This window comes from Macaca mulatta, chromosome 3 (genome assembly GCF_049350105.2).
Source record: "Macaca mulatta isolate MMU2019108-1 chromosome 3, T2T-MMU8v2.0, whole genome shotgun sequence".
In the NCBI taxonomy this organism is placed as follows: domain Eukaryota; kingdom Metazoa; phylum Chordata; class Mammalia; order Primates; family Cercopithecidae; genus Macaca; species Macaca mulatta.
This window is the reverse complement of record NC_133408.1, coordinates 187,197,082-187,219,686: the sequence shown is the minus strand read 5'-3', so window position 1 is coordinate 187,219,686 and position 22,605 is coordinate 187,197,082. Positions and strand designations below refer to the sequence as shown.

The window sequence follows — 22,605 nt, the reverse complement described above, 5'->3', positions numbered from 1 at the left end:
TCAAAGAAACCAAAGGAAGCTAAAGATCAAATGAAACACTGGGGTTAGCATGGAAGGCCAAGAAAGTTTAAATAAAGAGTCACACATCTAATATTACAAATAAGTCAGATTTAGCATGAGGAAATGGGACTTTTCAGAAATTGCCAGTAGTTTTATTTATCAGAAACCAAGAAAGATCATAGTGATTTGCAATATAAAAATCAGTGGAATCCAAGATGGGAAATAAACCGAGTTAAGGTGAACGGACAAGATGAACACATCTACCTGAAAGAATCACAATAGGATGACCCCATGAGAAAACTGAAGTTTTTCCATACATTTAATGTGGGGATTAGGTTTTTGGACACAAGAGCTTTTGTCTGAAGCACAGTCCCCAAAAGGAAATCCAGTTTCACTACTGGAAAATTGCTTGTTGGCTCAACTTCCTTCAGAATTAGCTTCAGCCAACCTGTTCTTTGATTATTTGTAGTTTGATGGGATCACAGTCACAACAATGTCAGGATTGAGCAAGTATAGAGTTTTGAATAATGTGAATTTATCTCGGAGACTTTCTGTCCCCTTTACCTCTTATCAATAATTATCATGAATGAAAGTAAGGTATTTCCAGAAGCCTACAGTATGCGTAATGAAATAAGCACCTAATGGTAAAAGACAAAATATTTCCCAATGTAAGAGAAGCGCTAGCACAGTTTGACACCAGCCTAACTGATGACATTAACATTTCTAAAGAAAAGAGAGAAGGAGATGGTCAACCTAGAAATGTATGATAAAAGGAGGTGTCCGACCTAGAGGGTAGCAGTTTGGAGTCAGCAAGATTCAGGTGAAAAAGAAAGGAAATCTGTCATAAAAACCATCACTACAGAAACATTAATATTTGTGAGACAGGCCTTCTCTTTACTATAGTAGATACAGTTCTGAAGTATTTTAAATCAAGGTTTTGGTTTGTTTATTTTTCATCAATTTTTTTTTTTTCTTACACTGTGGCTGTCCTACCAGTGGATCAACGGTTATACAATTATCATATAAAGTGGATTCTGGGAGAAATCAACTTTAGACTCTGGACTGAAATAAAAAGTTAAGAAACATGTGGATTTAATTTTGGAAAAGTAGTCTAAAGCCAAGAAGCTTTCGATTGGAAAAAGCTATGCTTTTGAGAGCAAAACAGAGGCATCCTAGGTGCTAAGACATAAAAGCCAAAGAAGTGTTAAAACAGTGGAGAGTCTGATCAATCACCCTCCCTTCATCACCTCAGCATTCAGTCCCAGGAGGTACAGTCCACTGGTTGGTGTGATCTTCAAAAAGTATTTGTTGACTGAATAAATCTCAACCCTAAACCAAAAAAGAATCTGAGAGAAGTCTCAATCAATATAGTTTATTTTGCTGAGGTTAAGGACGTTCCCATGACACATCCTCAGGAAGATCTGAGGACGTGTGGCCAAGTTGGTTGAGGTACAACTTGGTTTTATACATTTTAGGGAGACGTGAGACAACAGTCAATACATGTAAGATGTACGTTGGTTCCATCTGGAAAGGTGGGACAACTCAAAGCAGGGGCTTCCAGGTGATAGGTAGATTTAAATGTTTTCCGATTGGCAACTGGTTGAAAAAGTTATTATTTAAAGACATGGAATTAATAGGAAGGAATGTCTGAGTTAGGATAAGGGGCCATGGCAACCAAACTTTGATCATGCACATAAAGCCTCCAGGTAGCAAGCTTCAGAGAGAATGGATTGTAAATGATTCTTATCAGACTTAAAGAGACTATTCAATCAGTCTTAAGGTCTCTGTGTTGATGTCTGTTAGGCATGTCTGACCTAAACTAATTTTTTTTTTCAGGATTATTTGGTATGCCCTTGGCTGAGGGGAGGGTTCATCAGTCAGTTTGAGGGCTTAGAATTTTATATTTGGTTTACACAGCAGAGACTTAGGAATCCTATGATGGCCTTTGAGGGTCTAATGTGTAGAGGGCCTCATGTCAGCCTGAGTGGCTGTGTAGAGCAGATATGGAGGGATGGCATGCTGAAGCAAAGGGAGTGTAGCCTAAGGAAGCTGTCCCCAGTGCCTAACCTCTCCCCGACAACACATATGCCATGATTCATTTCAGCTTGTATGTAGTCTCCAAAAGATGCAGAAATCACTGTGTGTCCCTACAGGGCCTATAAAATGCTTAGATGGCTGGTAGATCAGATGAAGGTATTAGGAGAAAGTGTGTATAGTGTGTATAGTGTGTATAGTCACCAGCCATGCTAGTTTACCCAGAACTGAGGGGTTTCTCCAGGTGTGGGACTCTCAATGCTAAAACCAAATGGGACTCATACATGCTAGGAATAGCTGTCACCTTAAACACAGATCCCAGAATCGAAGTCTGGCGATACCCATGTCATATCTGAAGGTCAGCAGGAACAGGTGTCATGACAGTGGGTGGCAGGGACTGAGGTGGGACCCTGAAGACCGACCAGGCTGGGGACTCACAGAGAGCTCAGAGGGAACCTTGGTGGAGCAGGTGGGACAGATCCCACCCCTGTGGTGATGAGGTATTGCATAAGCTAACTCTGACCCAAGCCACGCTAGGGCATCTAGGAGAACTCTTGAAATGGTAGTACAACCACAAAAGGAAGTTTACCTTTGACTGAGATCAACTTCCATGTTGACTGAATATACACAGAAAGGAGGAGTGATTACAGTACCAAAATGTATGTGTTCAAGTATTTATCTTTTCTGCTACTGCCTAGAAATAGGAAATTAGCGAATGAAGACAAATTTTAGAAAATGATAAATGTTACATGTTCTCTTCATCTAAGTTATGAATCCAGATTTTAAGCCTGCTTTTATAGAAACTCATGACCTCTTATGTTTTGGTCCATTTTCACATAGCTGTAAAGAACTGCTTGAGACTGGGTAATTCATAAAGAAAAGAGGTTTAATTGACTCACAGCCCCACACAGCTGGAGAGGCTTTAGGAAACTTATAATCATGGCAGAAGGCAAAGGGGAAGCAAGGCATGTCTTACATGCCAGCAGGAGAGTGAGTGAAGGAGGAAAGTGCCATACTTTTAAACTATCAGATCTCATGAGAACTCACTGACCATCATGAGAACAGTAAGGGTGAAATCCACCCCCATGATCCAATCACCTCCCACCAGTCCCCTTCACTGATACACGGCAATTGCAAATCAACTTGAGATTTGGGTGGGGATACACAGCCAAACCGTATCATCCTTCTTGACCCTGCTTTCATTCACCTTTCCAACAGAGTCAATTTAGTTTTGAGATATTTTTCATGTATCTACCTAATCCTCATTCAACGTTCTTATGAAAATTTATTTACTTATTCTTTTCTTTGAAAGAAAAAAAAATCAAACTGGATATTCTTGAAAAGAAAACATTGAATTAAAAAAAAAAAAAAAACTGGGTCTGTGATTATGTACTTCATCCAAAAATATAATGAAGACTTAATTGCTAACTCTGCAATAGGATCTAGTCTATTCATAATTTCTCAAGTGGTAATTTTGTAGGCTATGTTTAAGTTGGGCCATTTGCATTTCCTTTTCTGCTCTCTGTGTTATCTGGGATGTTTACTGATTTTGTTTCTAAATGTATTTGTTAATATATTTTCAATGGAGGTAGACAGGAAAGAACAGGGAAGATTCTCATTCTAATGAGTCACTTTTTACTAGTGCTGACTTTAACAATATGAATTTGCTTTGGCCTCTAAACAGCTATTTAGTCCCCAAATTTCAGTCTCTAGGGGACATCACTAAAATGCAACTTAATACACTCCAAAAAGTATTATCTTTTTTTTCAAAGTCATTTCCGTATTTGAGAATTTGTTCTTCTGTATTCTGGTAAAATGATGGTACTGGTTAATTTTAGCAGTGCGGACTAGGGAAAGGGCAGGTGTTTTTGGCTCCAAGAAAAATAAAACTTAACTCACAATTACTTAGATAAATGATAGTTGATATTTTTCACATACAAATTGGTATCAGGGGCTGCTTGATCTATGGTTTTCTTGACTCTTCAGCTCTAGACATCAGGTCTACATTTAACCAAGAATGGTGGAGAGCAAGAGGGGCAACTGTATCAGGAGAACAAAAGCTTTCCCAAGAACACCACAGCTGACTTCTGCTTAGCTCTTAGCAGCCAGGACTGTGTCTCATCTCTGCTTCCGCCTAGCATAAAGCAAAAAACTTTCCTCTGGCAGCTGGGCTGTGAAGAGTGCTCTTAGGACTGAAATAGAAACCACAATTGCAAAATGGACTTCACTATTACTCACAAAACACACAAAAAAATTGTGAAATCAAGCATGATCACCACCTAATTAAGCTCAAAATATGTTAACATCAGCTTCTTCCTAACCATGTGTCCTGGCTACAACCAAGAAAAACAAATCAAACAGTAATTCTACACCAATTCACAAGTTCTGAGGCCGATGTCTGTTGTAGCAAGTCTCCGAGTTTAGGAATTCTGACCACTACCTGCAAAGACTGACTCACTCAATCTCCTAATACCCTCCCTGACTCTACCACAATGTCCATCCCTCCCCAATCACCCCCCTCCCCAACTTTGAAAGACCCTATGGTTCTCCTCGTGATTCTCTCTTGAGGGAAGAAGTGAATGGACCTAACTCTGGCTAAAGGAGTGTTTCTGGAGGTTTGAGCTCTCAGGTTTTCACACCTGGAAAGAGGCTGGAGAGAAAAAGATTGAGAATAAGAGTTGAGTCAGGCATCTTAAGATGTTTGCCACAAGCAGTCAATCATGCAAGGGTCCTAGGAATGAGTAAAAGAGAGTAACAACGCAAGGAGAAAAAAAAATGTTATCTCTGGGTATTTTACCTTTCTCAAAGAATGTTTCAGTAACTGAATGTTTGCTGACAACCCTCCTCTCTAAGAGCAGGATATCACTGAGGGGCCCAAGCTAGCAGCTTCCATTGTTACAGACCACTTCCTGCCCATTATCTACCACCTCCCCTTCCAGTTCTATGACTGCTTATAAAATGTAACTAAAGATACCAAAGACCCTCAATAGTTAAACAAAAGGGATTCTGTCAAGCACAAAGGTTAATTCTGTAACCTGCAGACACAGGCTTGTTACATGCATATATCCAACTATCTTCTTGACATTTCTACTTAGAAGTCCAGTAGACATTTCAACTCATGTTCAACCTTGAATTTCTGACTTCTGTTTTCTTTAGCCCCCTTGACTAATTTTCTCTCCAACTAGCCTTCCCAATCTGAAGAGATAGCATCTCCTTTCTTCCTGCTGTTCTTAGCAAATCATTTGGATTTATTCCTATTTTCTCTATTTTTCACACCCCACATCTAATTTGTAAGGAAACCCTACTGACTCTGCCTCCAAAATGCATTCAGAATTGGCCACATCTCACTACTTCTTGTGCTAGCACCCTGGTCTAGGCTACAAGCGTCTCTCACCTGGATTATAATGGCATAATTTTAGTTAGCCTCCTGTAGGAGCTTTCTTGCTCCTACAGCCCAGATTCATCCTTTTAAGACGTGAGTACATCATGTTGCTCTATTTAGAATGCTGCAAATGACTCCTGTATTCCTACAAAATAAAAACTTACAATAACCTACAAGTCAGGAGGGCTTGTTCCGGCCTCTATTCCTTCAACTATTCTTGACCTCCTGAACTTGCCACCCTGGCTTCCATACTGATCTTGGATCATGCAAATGCCTCTTTGGTTGCCTGTGCTCTCTGGGTCAAACATTCTTTCCCTGTGTTAGTACATTCAGTTACCTCTTTCAAGTCTTGCACTAATATTATCTTTTCAATGGAGGCTTATCCTGATCAACCTATTTAAACTACAACTCAACACCTTGATCTACTGACATGCCAGCCTTCCTTGTTTTGTTCTAGTATTTTTACCCATAAAATTTATTCCTTCTCACTTGCTAGATTATTTACTTTTTAATTATAGTGTGTCATCTCTCCTTCCTCCCCTTCCCCCACCATGTGAGCTTAGAATTTTCAATAATCTTTATCTGTCCTGTTCAAGGATGTATTCCAAGTGCCTAGAATAGCTTGACATCTAGCATGCACTCAGAAAATAAATACTGAATGCATAATTCTGTAGCTTGGCATGCTTGCTCTTTCCTTGAATCAAAGCTGTGTTCAGAAAATAAGCACGTGAACAAAATAAGCCACATGCAAATCTACATACAAATCAGAAAAAATAAACTTCAAATCATAGGGTATTCCAATACAACACACAGAAAAGCTCCTTCAGACAAATATTCCCCCAACTGTTTCCCTAAGTTCTACTCATCAAATCATTGCAGCTGTGGCTATTATCTCCAAATGTTTTATAAAAGTCAGGCTTGTGTAGCTCTTTTTTTTATTTTACCTTACGTTCTCATTTATACCCTTTTCCCCCCCCTCTCAAAAATAACTCTCAAATCGATCAAGCTGGAACTGGGAAGGAGAAAAGAAAGAGCCAGTGTAGGCTTCCTTTGGGAGAATTTGGGTAATCTGAAAAGAAAGTTGTAGATACGGGGCAGTTGCAAAATCTTAGTGAGGAGAAAGAAGCAGAGATGTGCTAGGGGTGTATCGTCAAAGGGTTATCTGGATACATCACTGCTCAATGAGGACAGACTAAAACCACTGGCACTTTCACCTGGAAAGACACAGATTAAGGGTGATATCATCAACACACTCTTCAGTGGTTTAAGTAAAATAGTCCTGTCTCATACCTATGAATGTACAACACTTCACGCTTAAGATTTTGAACTGGGAACATTTTAGGTGACTAAAGGAATCTGCTGTTTCACACGTTGGTATTTAATGTACAGATGTTGTTGCCTTAAAAAAAACAGTATAAGCTAAAAATAGGTTCCATAATGGGTTTAGAAAATTCCTGGAGATGTGTCACCGGTGACTACTTTTCTGCAGCTAATCTTTTCATTTGTCATCCTAAAGAATAAACAATAAGAAAGGTGTGAACTTTGTTCTTTTAGCTGCAGGAAACTTGGCAAGATGAATATTGGGCCTGACCCATTTTGGCAAAAAAAAAAATATTTTGTGTATCTTTGTATCTGTGAAAAATTGCAATTTGTATTCTCTTTTCTGTACCTTCCCTTGTGTTGGTCTCCCAACCAAGAGTATCACCTTCCGTTTTCTTCATTTACCAAAATCCCATTCATTCTTTTGGGACCAATTTAACTCCTGTCTCTATTAGAGTCAAACATTAATATCTCAACATATCAACCTTCCTTCTTTAGTAACCAACAATTTCTATACAATGCCTAGAAACACGATGTTTAGAGAGAAACAGCAACGTGTTACCTAGCCCATTTACTAAGCTGAAAGAGGTAATAAAATTATTGTATCATTACAGTTACTGACCTGAAAAAAAGAGCAGATTCTAAAAAAAATCCATAACTATTATGAAGAAAATATATTTTTCTGTATAAAACAATTATAATATGTAGATAATTATCTAAAATCAGAACAAATGTTCTTTAAAACATTCATCTCAGCTTTTCTGATTATTGCTGCCACTTGCTCTAGGCAGAAATAATAGCTGATACATTATTAATGGCTCAATAATTAGGAGTATATTTCCATTAAAACTGTTCACTTTTCTATTTAAATATAAACTGTTTAGGCTACTAAGATCAGTACTTGCATACATGAATAGAAATAAGCAGTATACTATGTCAGAAAGTATTATTACAAACATGAGAAGGCTTTATAAAAGTTGTATCTTACAGCCACCACAAACTGTAACTTACATGAATGCCATCTTATTCAGATTATATGAAAGCAAACTTACTTCAAAATAGATTATTTTTTATGTTTGTAAAATTCATTATTGAGTGACTTCTTAAAATATTTCTTCTTGAATAAAATAAATTTGTTAAAGACTTATGGTCTACATTGTGTTGTGGGTAGACTGAGATAGGATTAATACCTTATTTCAAAATTTTAAAAAAATTTAAAGAACTTTTATCTTCCGTAAACACAAAATTAATAAAATGATCTTTTAGAATAAGACAGTTCTTCCTCAAAAGATTGAAATATATCTTAGAAAATCATATAAATTCACTAGGTTAACTTCAAATCATACATAGTTCGTTTACAGACAAAGCATCTCAAAATGAAACTTGTTCATAGTAGAATGAGAGGCACTATCTCTAAGTATGTTAAGGTCGTGTATGCTGTATAATCATAATATTTCACATAAAAGTTGCATCTTTCCACTGTGTGAGAATACAATTAAAGTTTTTTATTAAAAATTTCTCCCCAGATTTGCAAAACCAATAAAGATTTGATTTTGTCATATTTTAATATGTGTATTTTGAAAGCTGGACCAGTTACTCTAAATATTCTGCTTCAAAATACCCATGTTGCCCACTGACACTTTTGTAATATTCCTTTTCTTTCAGAAGTGGGTTTTGGAAGGACATGCTGAGGCCAAGTCATGATTGAGACAGAAAGAGAAGGCACATTTCTGCTTGTAGACACAGAAAGCAAAACTAAAAATAAACTGTCAGAGTTTCTCTACCACACTGCTGTTGCTTGCAAAACTACTCGTTGAAGGCTAAGATTCCCTGATTGGAGCCTGTTGAACAAATGCAACACCACAGTGTGTTATATATGCAACACCACAGTGTGTTATATATGCAACACCACAGTGTGTGTGTGTGTGTGTGTGTATATATATATATATATAAAATAAAAACATAAACATAAACACTGCTAATATCACAAACATACAATACATACTTTGAATGGTAATTTCCGTTTTACCTGCTTTTCTTTAATATTTATTTTTCCTTTTGGATGTTTCCCTGGTCTCACAACAGAAACATAGATTTGGAAAGTACGGACAATGTGAGGTAGGATGGAAACATCATTTACCTGTCTATGATCGCACACATGTCAATGCTGACATTTGCAAAACTTCCCGGCTTCCTTTGTGCCACTTCGTATAAATTTACAAGTTGATCATCCACTTGAATGAGCTGCATGCATCCTTGGAATGAGGGCTGAAGAACAGAGTGACTTGAGTTATTCATCTGGTTCAGAAAACCTGTGAAACAGAAGAAATGGGAATGTAAATCTGGTGTACAGTATGCTTCACTAAAATTCTTGTGGGTATTTTACCTGGCCACAGCCATCACATCCAACTACTGTTTCTTTGATCCTTGCTGATGTTATATTCAGTGTAGAAAAAGGAAGTTTTTTGAGAAAGTGAGATTATTACAGAGGAAGAAGTCAGGGTTGAATTGTAATGGGTTACCAGGTCAGTGTTTGCCTCTGGGGTCTACTGTCACTCAAATTTTCTCTTTCGACATCATCTTTCTCACTGTCACATCTTTCTGTCCCTCTGCTGTCAAAGACTCACTGTTATTCTTTCTCTCCTGAGACAGGCCTCAGAGATCAGGATACAAAACTTTAGACCTTTCGCAGCTATCTAACTGTCTTCTTGTTTCTCTGACACTTATTTCTATTTTCTTAATTCCCTATTACCTGTTATTCAGATGTCAAATAAGCCAAACTTACTATTACGAAATAAAGCAGATCAGTGTGTAACTCATTACAAAGACATATTTGCATTACAGATGCTGTTTTTTAAATTTATAAAATCTAAGGGAACATGAGAAGGAAATAAATTTAGGCATAAGGGTCGGCCACCCGGCTTTGAACATACATCTACAAGCTATCTAATATGGTATAAATACTAGATCATAATATAGTATAAATACTAGTAAATAATAACAGATGGAACTAAAATTAAAAGAGCAAGTAACAAGAGTAAACACACACACACACACGCACACAAACACACACACACACAAACACACACACATCACAGTAAATACTGTTGATTCTCTGAAGAACTAGAATGCATACACCAACCTTGAAATCAGACATTAAGAGTTTATTGCTAAATAACTTTAAGAGATCACCACCAATCAATTACTATTGTATCTTTTTAAGAGAAACACGCATAATTGGGTAGAAACATGCATTATGGATGGAAAATTTGTAGGCCATAAGAGAATGATATTTTTTCAATCCCTTTAAGTATCTAAAGAAAGTCCCCAGAGTTTCTACTTTTCATATGGTTCACCATACCAAATCTGCCTACTGGGCAAATTTAAACTGTATTAATTTGTCTGCTTGCAAATCTGAAGTTATTGACACATTCACTTCATCTAATATTATATCTATAACAATAAACAATTTATATAAAATGGGTTGGAACCAAATGTTCCATTAAATGGATAAAAGTGAATTTTCAATGAAAACAAAAATTGGCCATTATATTAGTCTGTTCTCATGTTGTTAACAAAGACACGCCAAGACTGGCTAATTTATAAAGAAAAGAGGTTTAATTGACTCACAGTTGAGAATATCTCGGGAGGGCTCAGGAAATTTATAATCATGATAGAAGGGAAAGCAAGTACGTCCTTCTTCACAGGGCAGCAGCAAGGAGAAGTGTCAGGCAAAGGGGGGAAAAGACTCTATAAAACCATCGGATCTCGTGAGAACCCACTCACTATTATGAAATGATAGAATTACCTCCCAGAGGGTCTCTCCCATGACATACGGGGATTACGGAAACTACAATTCAAGATGAGATTGGGGTGAGGACACTACCAAACCGTATCAACTGTTAAGTGATATTTTAAAAATATCTGGCCGGGCGGGGTGGCTCACGCCTCTAATCCCAGCACTTTGGGAGGCCGAGGTGGGCGGATCACGAGGTCAGGAGATCAAGACAATCCTGGCTAACATGGTGAAATCCCGTCTCTTAAAAATACAAAAAATTAGCCGGGCGTGGTGGTGGCGCCTGTGGTCCCAGCTACTCGGGAGGCTGAAGCAGAAGAATGGCGGGAACCCGGGAGGCAGAGCTGGCAGTGAGCCGAGATCACGCCACTGCACTCCAGCCTGGGCGATAGAGGGAGACTCAGTTTCCAAAAAATAAATAAATAAATAAATAAATAAATCCTATTCTTTTTGACTAAGGATACTAAGGATAGTATTTTAGGATAGCAGAAAACTTCTTTCTCTCTTCGTTAATGGATTACAATATTTAAAGTCCAATAACTGTCATTTGAATCTCCTTTAAGGATTAATCACAAAGGTATATTTTATTTTCTATTAACACAGTATTGTATAAAAATAAGACTGTATTTGAATGAACTTCTTGACCTAAAAAAATCCATATGGGACTCTATTTTAATGTTAATATATGGCTCGTGTGTGTGTGTGTGTGTGTGTGTGTATTTTCTAGTCAACCACATTTTTTTCATTTGCATTGACTTAGTCCCTTCGGAAAAATGCTAATATTAGATAAATGATCTGTTTAGACCAGTTGCATGCACACACATGATTTTCAATTGTTTAATCAAGATAAAATTGAATAGACTGTAATGTCTAAACTTAGCAGAGAGAAAACATCCAGTTGTAACTTACTGACCACTCTTAAGAAGACTCTCATTTCTATTTTTTTTTTTCTTAATAACTGGGAGTCTCACCATATCCATACTCTCTTTGAAAGGTTTCAAAATGAAAGGATGTATCTGTGAAAATAAAAGCCACTCTGAAGCACAGCGGTTGCATAAATACCGATTACTACAAATTGGGTAGAATTAAAATTGTAAAACAAGACGTCATCAGTCACTTATAACAATATTCTGTTTGATCGTGGTAATTTTGAAGTTTGAAGTTGTTAGGTCCTTTTATTTTCCAATAGGAGATGTATTCTAGGAGAAGATAATTATAGGACAAAATACTGCATATTCATTAAGTTTTTTCTTTCCATACATTATCTTTAAATATTCCAAGATGGACATCATTAATCTTTGGCTCCTGATTTCACACCCTTTTTTTGTCCCCGTCTATAACCAGTTAGGCCTGACTTCTGTGAACAATAGAAAACTCTGCAACTTGGTCTCTGAGATTGCTTAATTTGTGGAAAGTCAATCACCATGTCATCATACACAGTCTTCTGGAGGGGCCCAGGAGAGGTAATGAATATTCATCAGGGTTGGAAATTAATTCTAAGGTGATATGTTATGCAACAATAGATATCAAATAAAGAATTTGATGTTTGGATATGCCATCCAGGTTGCTGTGAATGCCATTAATTCACTCCTTTTTATGGCTGAGTAGTATTCCACTGTATATATACCATAGTTTATCCGCTCGTTGATTGATGAGCATTTGAGCTGGTTCCATATTTTTGCAATTGTGAATTGTGCTGCTATAAACATGTGTTTTTTAATATATATACACGCAATGGAATACTACTCAGCCATAAAATTAAATGAATTAATGGCATTCACAGCAACCCAGATGGGACTGGAGACTATTATTCTAAGTGAGGTAACTCAGGAATAGAAAACCAAACATCGTACGTTCTCACTCATAAGTGGGAGCTAAGCTATGAGAATGCAAAGGCATAAAAATGATACAGTGGACTTTGTGGACTCAGGGTGGAAGAGTGGGAGGGGGTGAAGGATAAAAGACTACGAATTGGGTTCATTGTATACCGCTAAGGTATACCAAAATCTCATGAATCACCACTAAAGAACTTACTCATGTAGCCAAATACCACCTGTTTCCCCTAAAACTTATGGAAATAAAAATTGAAAATAAAATAAAATAGAATACTTTAGAGCCAAAAAAAAAAAAAAAAAGAATTTGATATTGGCAGAGAATTATAACAGAAACCTAAAAATGTGGCTGTGATTTAGGGAACGGAATATGCAAGTTAGTGGGACAGGCCTTAAAAGAAGCTTGATGGCTCTTGAGGAGCTGTAATGACTTAAAGGAAGGTGAGGAAAGTGTTAGCGGAAATGAGAGAAAATTAGATCTTTGCTGTGTTCCGGTGGAAAGTTTAGCAACTTTGTTGCTTGTGATAATATGGAAAATAAAAAGATATACTTAAATGAAATTGTATAATCTGGCTAAGGATATTTCCAGGTAAAGTATTGAAGGAACCGCCTGGCATCTTATGTTTGTAGTAAAAGAAAAAAAAAAAATGGGAGAGAAGAAGCTAAAGAAGAACTATTACGAATGAAGAAGCCAGGCATTACTGAATTTTAAAGTAAAATGCTCTTTCAATTCCAGTCTCTCCAGATGGTGAACAATGCAAACATGAAGAAATCACATTTCTAAGCAAAGGTCAAATTCCAGGAAACATGATCTAGAGATGACAAGGAAGTGTGATTACAAAGTCTACATAAAGACCTGAGAAAATTATTAGGTATTCCTCAGAGGGACACTCCATGAGACAGAAGACCCTCTAAACAGCTTATTTTTATGCCTTACAGGTCTTTTCAATTAAACAATAGGGATTCTAATTATCTAAGAGCATTTTCCTTCTGTAGATCTACAGAAGCTCAAGGGGTCAGGGGGAGCTTATCTTTATATAATTGTGGATGTGCCTTTTATGAAGTGGAGTAAACCTGAATAAAATTCATATAAAGTCCATTCATTTTTTTTTTTGAGACAGAGTCTTGCTCTGTCGCCCAGGCTGGAGTGCAGTGGCGCAATCTCGGCTCACAGCAAGCTCCCCCTCCCGGGTTCACGCCATTCTCCTGCCTCAGCCTCCCGAGTAGCTGGAACTGCAGGCGTCCCCCACCACGCCCGGCTAATTTTTTGTACTTTTAGTAGAGATGGGGTTTCACTGTGTTAGCCAGGATGGTCTGGATCTCCTGACCTCGTGATCCGCCCACCTCGGCCTCCCAAAGTGCATTCATTTTTAAGATAACTCTATTGGAGGTAACACCACCAGCTTGTACTGAAAGGAACAGAGGTGGGACAAAATAGAAAAAGGCCTTCAACCTCCAAACTTTATGGTGAAGAGGCTATGCAGCTGTAAACATAGACAACCTTCTATATATATAAAAAAGGATGATGTAGAGTGGCAGAACTAACACAGAGGACAGAGCCAAGAGCCATGGAGAATCATTTCCAGAAAATAGCATGACTGAGTCCTAATCAAGAATGACCAACATGTGCCTGACTGGATTGCAAAACTGCTGTGGAACACTGACTTCTTTGTCTCTCTCATTTTCTCCATTTTTGAACCAGAGAGTCTAGTTTGGTTTCTCTGTGCATCATCTACCATTGTATATGTAGTGTGAGGGTGGCACAAAACTTGCTCATAGGTCTTAAGATTGACAACTGTACTTGGGAAGTGATACTCGAGTGACTATACCTAAACAGCTTCATTTTCTCTTGGAACTCTCTGAGATTCATTTTAGATTGACTTGACTTAGACGATGAGGTCCTGGAGTTTGAGCAGATGGCCCAGTGGAATAAGACTTTGGATGGCTTTTAGAGGAGGTTGGGTGTACTTCATTTGTGGAAGAAGACATGAATCTCTGTCGGCGATAGGGTGAACACTGGCAATCAGTCTCCAAGATGTCCATAAGTCTTCGCATTATGTTATTTTAAATACCTCCTAATATTTATGGCCTCTATAGTTTCCTCCACACAATCAGTGCTGCTCCATGTGACACATGGAATGTGGTGGTAGTAACAAGGTGATATGATTTCCGAGGTTAAGTATGAAGGCATTAGGGGCTGCACCTTGGTCTTTTGATCCCTTACTCCAGGGAAGCCAGCCTAAAAGCCATGGAAACCCTCAAGTAGTGAGATGGAGAGCACCTAGGAGGAGAACTAAAGTCTCTTACCAAGTGCCAACAGCAGCTTGCTAGTCATGTGAGTCTGCCATCTTGAAGAGGAGCCTCTAACCCTAGTCAAGTCATCAGCTGATTGTGGCTCTAGGAAACATGTATTTGCAGCCTCACAAGAAATATCAAGTCAGAACTGCCCAGCCAAGCTGCTCCTAAATTACTGGCCTCTTATGGAAAAGAAGAGATAATAAATTATTACTATATCGAGCCACTGAGTTTTGAGGCAATGCACTACGCAGCAATATATAACTAATACAAAGTGTAACAAACACATCCCGCTATTATTTTCTCAAATAGGCTTGAATATTTAGAACTTGAAGATTACTCACACCTGCAAAGCATTATGTAACTGGTGGAATATTGACAGTTCCCTTAGTCAACAATGAGTTAGAGATGTTGGATCTCTGATACTGAACCTCCTGCTGCTTTAACTCCCTTGGAAACAGAAGAGAACCTATTATTTATTTTCTGTGTTTGTTCCCTTTATGAACAAATAAAATTTCAGTAAAAATACTAGTGTGTTCGTGTCTGTGATACCTTCAGTGACTACTGCAGAGCTCAGGATTTAACATACTTAGAAGATTAATAGTGGGAGTTTTTGGTAATATAAATTTGCAGCTGACATTTCGAGGGTCAGAAATGAATAGCTGTAAAATGGAACTAAAGTGAATGTAACAAAAAATTGTCAAGTTAGTAAAAAGATAATATAGAATAAAGGCAAATTTTTGGCATGTTTTTGTTATATCTTTAAATTTCTATGAATTTGGAATAAAAAATACAATGTCTACACATGGATTATTGTAACTGGTTTCTACAATCTGACAATGTGTTACAACACCCACAGTGAATTATAATCTTGTCAATCTCAATTGCATCTTACTTTCCCTGTACTAGAAACCTTCCTTCTTTACAGGAACATTGTAATTATATCACTTTACTGGCATGTCTGAAATTTCTGTTTCAAGACTTGCATATAAAAACTTCATACTTGATTTGAAGTCCACTCAGTACATTGCTATTCTTGCTGACAAAGAAAACACATGCATTTTCAAGGTTTTAAAATTTTAATTCAGAAATACATCAGTGAAAAACTTGCTGATATTTGTTTTGACATTAAAACGGCAACCTAAATTGTTGTAAGTTATAATGTTCATCTGATGGGATGGAAAAAGCAAACAGTAGACAACAAGGTTGAAAATATTACATGTTTAAAACCAAGTGCATATAAAGCTTCTCTCTGCTTATTTTAAAGTTGGGAAGGTTGGGAGGTCCAAGGGAGGCTGGTGGAATGCTTTAAGGATGTTTAAAACCACCTACTGTCTTCCTTTCAATTTGATCTTGGCAGACTGCACAAAATGTCTCCTAATCTCTACTGTTTACTCAACCTTCCTGAATAACTTAGTCAAAAACCCATTGAGCAGGGGCAGGAAAACAGCCTCAAAAAAAACTAGGGTCCAAGCAGGCAGGAAGATAGAGTGGTTCAGTGGAAGAGAGTCTCGTGGTGTCCAGGACCTGTGCACAGAGGACACCCACACAGGATCTCCACCCCACATGGCTGGGAGATTGGTTATAGTACAGCATGATGGAGCAAATAAATAAATACATGGAAGACAGTGAGAGCCAAATTCTCAATGTCAAAGAAAGAAGGTACAAATATGAAGCATAAGAAAGACAGAATGTTCATGCCTGTAATCCCAGCACTTTGGGAGGCTGAGGCAGGCAGGTCACAAGGCTAGGAGTTTGAGACCAGTCTGGCCAACATGGTGAAACTCCATCTCTACTAAAGACACAAAAAATTAGCTGGGTGTGGTTGCATGCACCTGTAATCCCAGCTACTCGGGAGACTGAGGCAGGAGAAATGCTCGAACTTGGGAGGTGGAGGTTGCAGCGAGCCAAGATTGTGCCATTGCACTCCAGCCTGGGTGACAGATGAGACTGTCTCAAAAAAGAAAAAAAGAAAGACCGAATGAACCCGGTGGGTTTGCATTAGAATTTAATCAATTAGTATAAATTTGTGGTTTTCGCTATATGTAGATAGATACAGAAATAAATATGAATGAAATTGTATATTTGGTCAATATACAGATGGTTCCTATCATCCATTGCGAACAGTCTATGAACAGGGTCCCTCTCAAAGCAATGAATAGTCCTGTTTACCAGATCCTGGTTTCTACGCTGGGCAAAACCAAGACTCCTTGGAGAAATGACTGATTCTAAACTGTGTTACGGAAAGTACAATAAGAGTCTGGAACATTTTGCTGCACCAGTAAGTAAAGAAGTGCCCAAAGAATGATGGGGCCATGTCAGAATGACACAGGAGCCAGCCTGAAATGGCTTCTGCTCCCCAAATTAAGGACAATTTGTGTACAAAATAAATAATTTGAGTATCAAAAAGAGACTTTGAATATCAAAATAAAAAAGGGAGGAGGAAAAAAAAGGAAGCTATAGATCATATCCTACTGAATAAAATAGGAATCCAAGAGTCTGCCTGTCTAGAAATGAATCAATACATAGGGTAAATAGAAAGCTCCTCCAATAGCACTATGCTAAGTAATACATGTAACAGGAATGTAGAAAGAAGAAAGTCACCATTTGGAAACCATCATATTAATAATTAATTCAGGCAAGGCATATCAATAGGTGCTCAAATAAGTGGGTGAAAGTTGGAAGCAGAACATAGCCTCAAACTATCTCCTTAAAAATATGTATTTTTTAAAAAAAATACTCATAAACCACCCCCATCTAATGAATGAGGCCTACTATATGATAGCACAATAGGGTAAATATAGTCAATAATAATTGTATATTTTAAAATAACTTAAATAATGTAATTGGATTGTTTGTAACTCAAAGGATAAATGCTTGAGATGGATACCCCAGTCCCCATGATTGAATGCTTTTATCAAAACCTCTTATGTACCTCATAAATATATACACCTACTATGTACCCCAACATTACAAATATATGTTTACTAATTTCAAAGGGGAGAGTAGTCACTTTACATTGGAAAAACCAGGCAGATCCCTTTATAATCAAGTGATCAATGTTATTACCATGAGTAACAGGACCAGTTGACACTGGGGGCCACCTGATGAGATTCAATGAGAAGAATAAAGCATGGTGTGTAAGACATCTGTCAAAAATACAAGGCTGGGAATAATATCAAAGAAACATCAAACCAATCCAATTTCAGGACAACTGACAAATGACTGGGATAGAATATTCAAGAATGAGAAAGATGAGAAAGTTGTGAAAGTGAAGAAATGACTAAAGTGAGAGATGTTTATGATTGTCAGAGATGGAGAGCCAGAAAAACAGGGAGTGACATGTGATCCCAGAGTGGGTCCTTTTGTTGTAAAGGACTGATATGGTTTGGCTGTGTCCCCACCCAGCTCTCACCTTGAACTGTAACTCTCACAATTTCCATGTGTCATGGGACAAACCCAGTGGGAGGTAATTGAGTCATGGGGGTGGGTCTTTCCTGTGCTACTCTCATGATGGTGAACAAGTCTCACAAGATCTGATGGTTTTAAAAATGGGAGTTTCCCTGCGCAAGTTCTCTCTCTTGCCTGCCACCACCCATGTAAGATGTGACTTGCTCCTTCTTGCCTTCCACCATGATTGTGAGACTTCCCCAGCCACAAGGAACTGTAAGTACATTACGCCTCTTTCTTTTGTAAATTGCCCAGTCTCAGGTATGTTTTTATAAGCAGCATGAAAACAGACTAATACAGAACATCGGTACAAGTGGAGTGCGGTGCTGCTGAAAAGAGTCCTGAAAATGTGGAAGCAGCTTTGCAACTGGTGACAGGCAGAGGTTGGAACAGATTGGAGGGCTCAGAAGAAGACAGGAAAATGTGGGGAAGTTTGGAACTCCCTAGAGACTTGTTGAATGGCTGTGACCAAAATGCTGATAATGATATGGACAATGAAATCCAGGCTGAGGTGGTCTCAGATGGAGATGAGGAACTCGTTGGGAACTGGAGCAAAGGTGACTGTTGCTATGTTTTAGCAAAGAGACTGGTGGCATTTTGCCCCTGCCCTAGAGATTTGTGAAACTTTGAACTTCAGATAGATGATTTAGGGTATCTGGCAGAAGCAATTTCTAAGCAGAAAAGCATTCGAGGGGTGATTGCGTGCTGTTAAAGGCATTCAGTTTTTAAATGGAAACAGAGCATAAAAGTTTGGAAAATTTACAACCTGACAATGTGATAGAAAAGAAAATCCAATTTTCTTAGGAGACACTCAAGCCTGCTACAGAAATCTGTATAAGTAACGAGGATCCAAATGTTAATCATCAAGACAATGGGGAATATGTCTCCAGGGCATGTCGGAGAACTTCGCGGCAGCCCCTCCCATCACAGGTCTGGAGGTTTAGGGAGGAAACAATCATTTCATGGCTCAGGCTCGGGGTCCCTCTGCTATGTGCAGTCTAGGGGACTTGGTGCCCTGTGTCCCAGCCTCTTCAGCTGTGACTAAAAGGGGACAAGATACAGCTTGGACTGTTGCTTTAGAGAACAGAAGCCCCAAGTCTTGGCAGCTTCCATGTAGTATTGAGCCTGTGGGTGTACATGAGTCAATAACTGAGGTTTGGGAATCTCCACCTGGATTTCAGAGGATGTGTGGAAATGCATGGATGCGCAGGCAGAAGTTTGCTGCAGAGGTGGGACCCTCATGAAGAACCTCTGCTACGGCAGTTCAGAAGGGAAATGTGGGGTCAGAGGCCCCACAAGGAGTCTCTACTGGGGCACTGCCTAGTGGAGCTGTGAGAGGAGGGACACCGTCCTCCAGACCCCAGAATGGTAGATCCAACTACAGCTTATACTGTGTGCCTGGAAAGGCCACAGACTCAACACCAGCTCTTGAAAGCGGCCAGGAAGGGGGCTATACCTTGCAAAGTCACGGGGGCAGAGCTGCCCAAGGCCACGGGAGCCCACCTCTTACATCTGCATACCTGGATATGAGACATGAAGCCAAAGGAAACATTTTGGAGCTTTAAGATTTGACGGCCTTGCTGGATTTTGGACTTGCATGGGGACTTTAGCCCCTTTGTTTTGACCAGTTTCTCTCATTTGGAACAGCTCTACTAACCCAATGCCTGTATGCCCATTGTTTCTAGGAAGTAACAAACTTGCTTTTGATTTTACAGGCTCATAAGCAGAAAGGACTTGCCTTGTCTCAGATGAGACGTCGGACTATGGACTTTTGAGTTAATGCTGAAAGGTAAGACTTTGGGGGATGGTTGGGAAGGCATGATTGGTTTTGAAATGTGATGTCTTGAGATTTGGAAGGGGCCAGAGGAGGAATGATATGGTTTCGCTCTGTCCCCATCCAACTCTCATTTTGAATTGTAACTCCCACAATTCACACGTGTCATGGGAGGAATCTGGTTGGAGGTAATTGAATCTTGAGCGTGAGTCTTTCTCGTGCTGTTCTCATGATAGTGAATAAGTCTCATGAGATCTGATGGTTTTAAAAATGGGAGTTTCCCTGCACAAGTTCTCTCTCTTTGCCTGCCACCATCCATGTAAGATGGAACTTGCTCCTCCTTGCCTTGCACCATGATTGTGAGGCTTCCCCAGCCACATGGAACTGTAAGTCCATTAAACCTCTTTCTTTTGTAAATTGCTCAATCACGAATATGTATTTATCAGCAGTGTGAAAACAGACTAATACAAGGACATTATCAAACCAGTAACAAAAGTTGTAGGAGGTCTCTGGGTGAAGGGTACACTGGTGGCCTTTTTATCCTTCTTGCAATTTTTTAGTAAGTTTTAAATTGTTTCAAAATAAAAACTATTGCATAAAATGTTATGTTCCAACTGAAATGACACTTAACGCTAAAAATTCTGTCATCCAAGAGCTCTAATTTAGATTACATTTATTCGACATTATTATGCATTCAATGTCTATGGATTATTGATGAAATTGCTCTTCCTAATGTCAGTGATAATTTTCAGGCCACTAAAGAACATTTTTCAGTCTTTCTCTTACTAGATCTGTCAGTAGCATTTGACACTTGATTCTCATATATGTATGCTATATGATCAAACCCGGATTACTTTTGTGGCTTTCAAAGACTGAATATTCTGACTCCTGACTCTTACTGCAAGGTAAATTCATATCTCTTTTAGGCAGATTTAGGCACAGAGAGATCCCTAACCCTAAAAATCGTAGGATACATTCACCCACTTATTTTGTCACTCTTCTGAAATTTACAAATTAAAACAATATTAATTAAACCATTAAATATGTGTAAGAAAATTATACATGAGTTTTACTTTTTCTGTAATATATACTTTACTCTTCAAGGAAATTTATCATATTTAGCAATAGTTCTGCCATGTTATTGTGTGGCTACTTTGCTAGTTTTCAGAGTGAATACTTAAGCTGTCTATCCTTGGTCACCATGTTTCAGCCATAATCTTCTCTATGCATCTCAGGAAAACCAAACCCTTTCTGCCTATTTTTCTCCCTTGCACTTTTCATGGTTGAGTTATCCTTATGATTCAGATCAGTTCAAATGTCACCTGCCAAGAGGCCCTCCCAGTCCAGTCAATTTCAAATTATTCTATAAAGTTTTTTTCATTTTAGATCTTCAACTACTAATTTCTTCTTACAGAATTTGTCACAATTTATAATTATCTGCATTGGTTTATTTAGTTACATATGTGTGTGGGGTGTGTGTGTGGTGTATACACTTCTGAATATGTTATTTTCCTTTTCTAGTATATTCATTTTATGAATCAGGGATTCATAAACGATTTTTATTTTTTTACTTTAAGTCCTGGGATACATGTGCAGAACATGCAGGTTTGTTACATAGGTATACATGTGCCATGGTGGTTTGCTGCACCTATCAATCCGTCATCTAGGTTTTAAGCCCCACATGAATTAGGTATTTGTCCTAATGCTCCTCCCTCCCCTTCCAGGCCACGGTGTGTGGTGTTCCCCTCCCTGTGTCCATGTGTTCTCATTGTTCAGCTCCCACTTATGAGTGAGACTGTGTGGTGTTTGGGTTTCTGCTTCTACTATAAAGACACATGCCCATGTATGTTTATTACAGCACTATGTATCTTTTTAGAAATATTTGTTGACACAAAATTCACACACCTTAAAAATCACCACCTTACTTATTTAAAACAATCCATATGATAAAGGAGAGAAGATCAAGATGCAAGGTATTTATTACGTCTGAAAATAGTGACAAAAATATCTTCGTTAAAACATAATATACATTGTTTTCCAGACTTATGGACCTCTCTATATTTGTTAGGTGAATGATCAGTTGAATGAATGCGTTAATTTTTTTGCAAAAAAAATGTATTGAGTAAGGCAGATACAGAGCCAGGAGAGAGGAATGGTATTAAACTGCTGGTCAGAGACCTTTCTGATAAGAGAACTGACACCAAGACCTCAAGGAAGTAAAGCTGTAATATTAAGTATCACTTTTTTTTCTAGGATAAAAATAGTGTTGGTAATTTCAATCCTTTTTATATTTATTAAGCACCTAAAACATATTGCTTTTGTCCTCAGGAATGCTATAATCTCATTAGGAAGTTAAACCACAGAAATAGCAATATAATAGGATTAAAAACAATGTTACTGCTCATTCATATGAGTAGATAAAATGGCAGTATTAAAAAGTTTGAGAAGGCACCACTCTCTTCTTGATACTTTATCTTTCTTTGGCTAACAACGTACTACATCATCTGGGGCTTTCCTTTGACTTTTCTGACAATCACATTTCAACCTCCTGTACTGACTTCTTGTCTCTTACCTCGTCTGTAAGTGAGCGAGTTCCTAAAGTTTTTTCTAGGCTACTTCTGTTTTCTTGGTAGAGTCTCCTTAATAAAGACCTCATCCAAAGCCATTGCTTCAACTACCAACTATCTCTAATCATATCTCCATCTCAGCTCTGTCCTCTGAA

General features: G+C 38.3%; 1 protein-coding gene across 1 annotated transcript in view; it reads right to left on the bottom strand.

Annotated features, from left to right (window-relative positions):
* CNTNAP2 (contactin associated protein 2) overlaps nucleotides 1-22,605 on the bottom strand; it is a 2,249,322-nt gene that overhangs the window by 1,002,897 nt on the left and 1,223,820 nt on the right. The window contains exon 10 of the mRNA XM_001094652.5: nucleotides 8,877-9,048. Coding sequence (XP_001094652.1) covers nucleotides 8,877-9,048 — 172 coding nt within the window. The remainder of the gene's footprint in view (nucleotides 1-8,876; nucleotides 9,049-22,605) is intronic.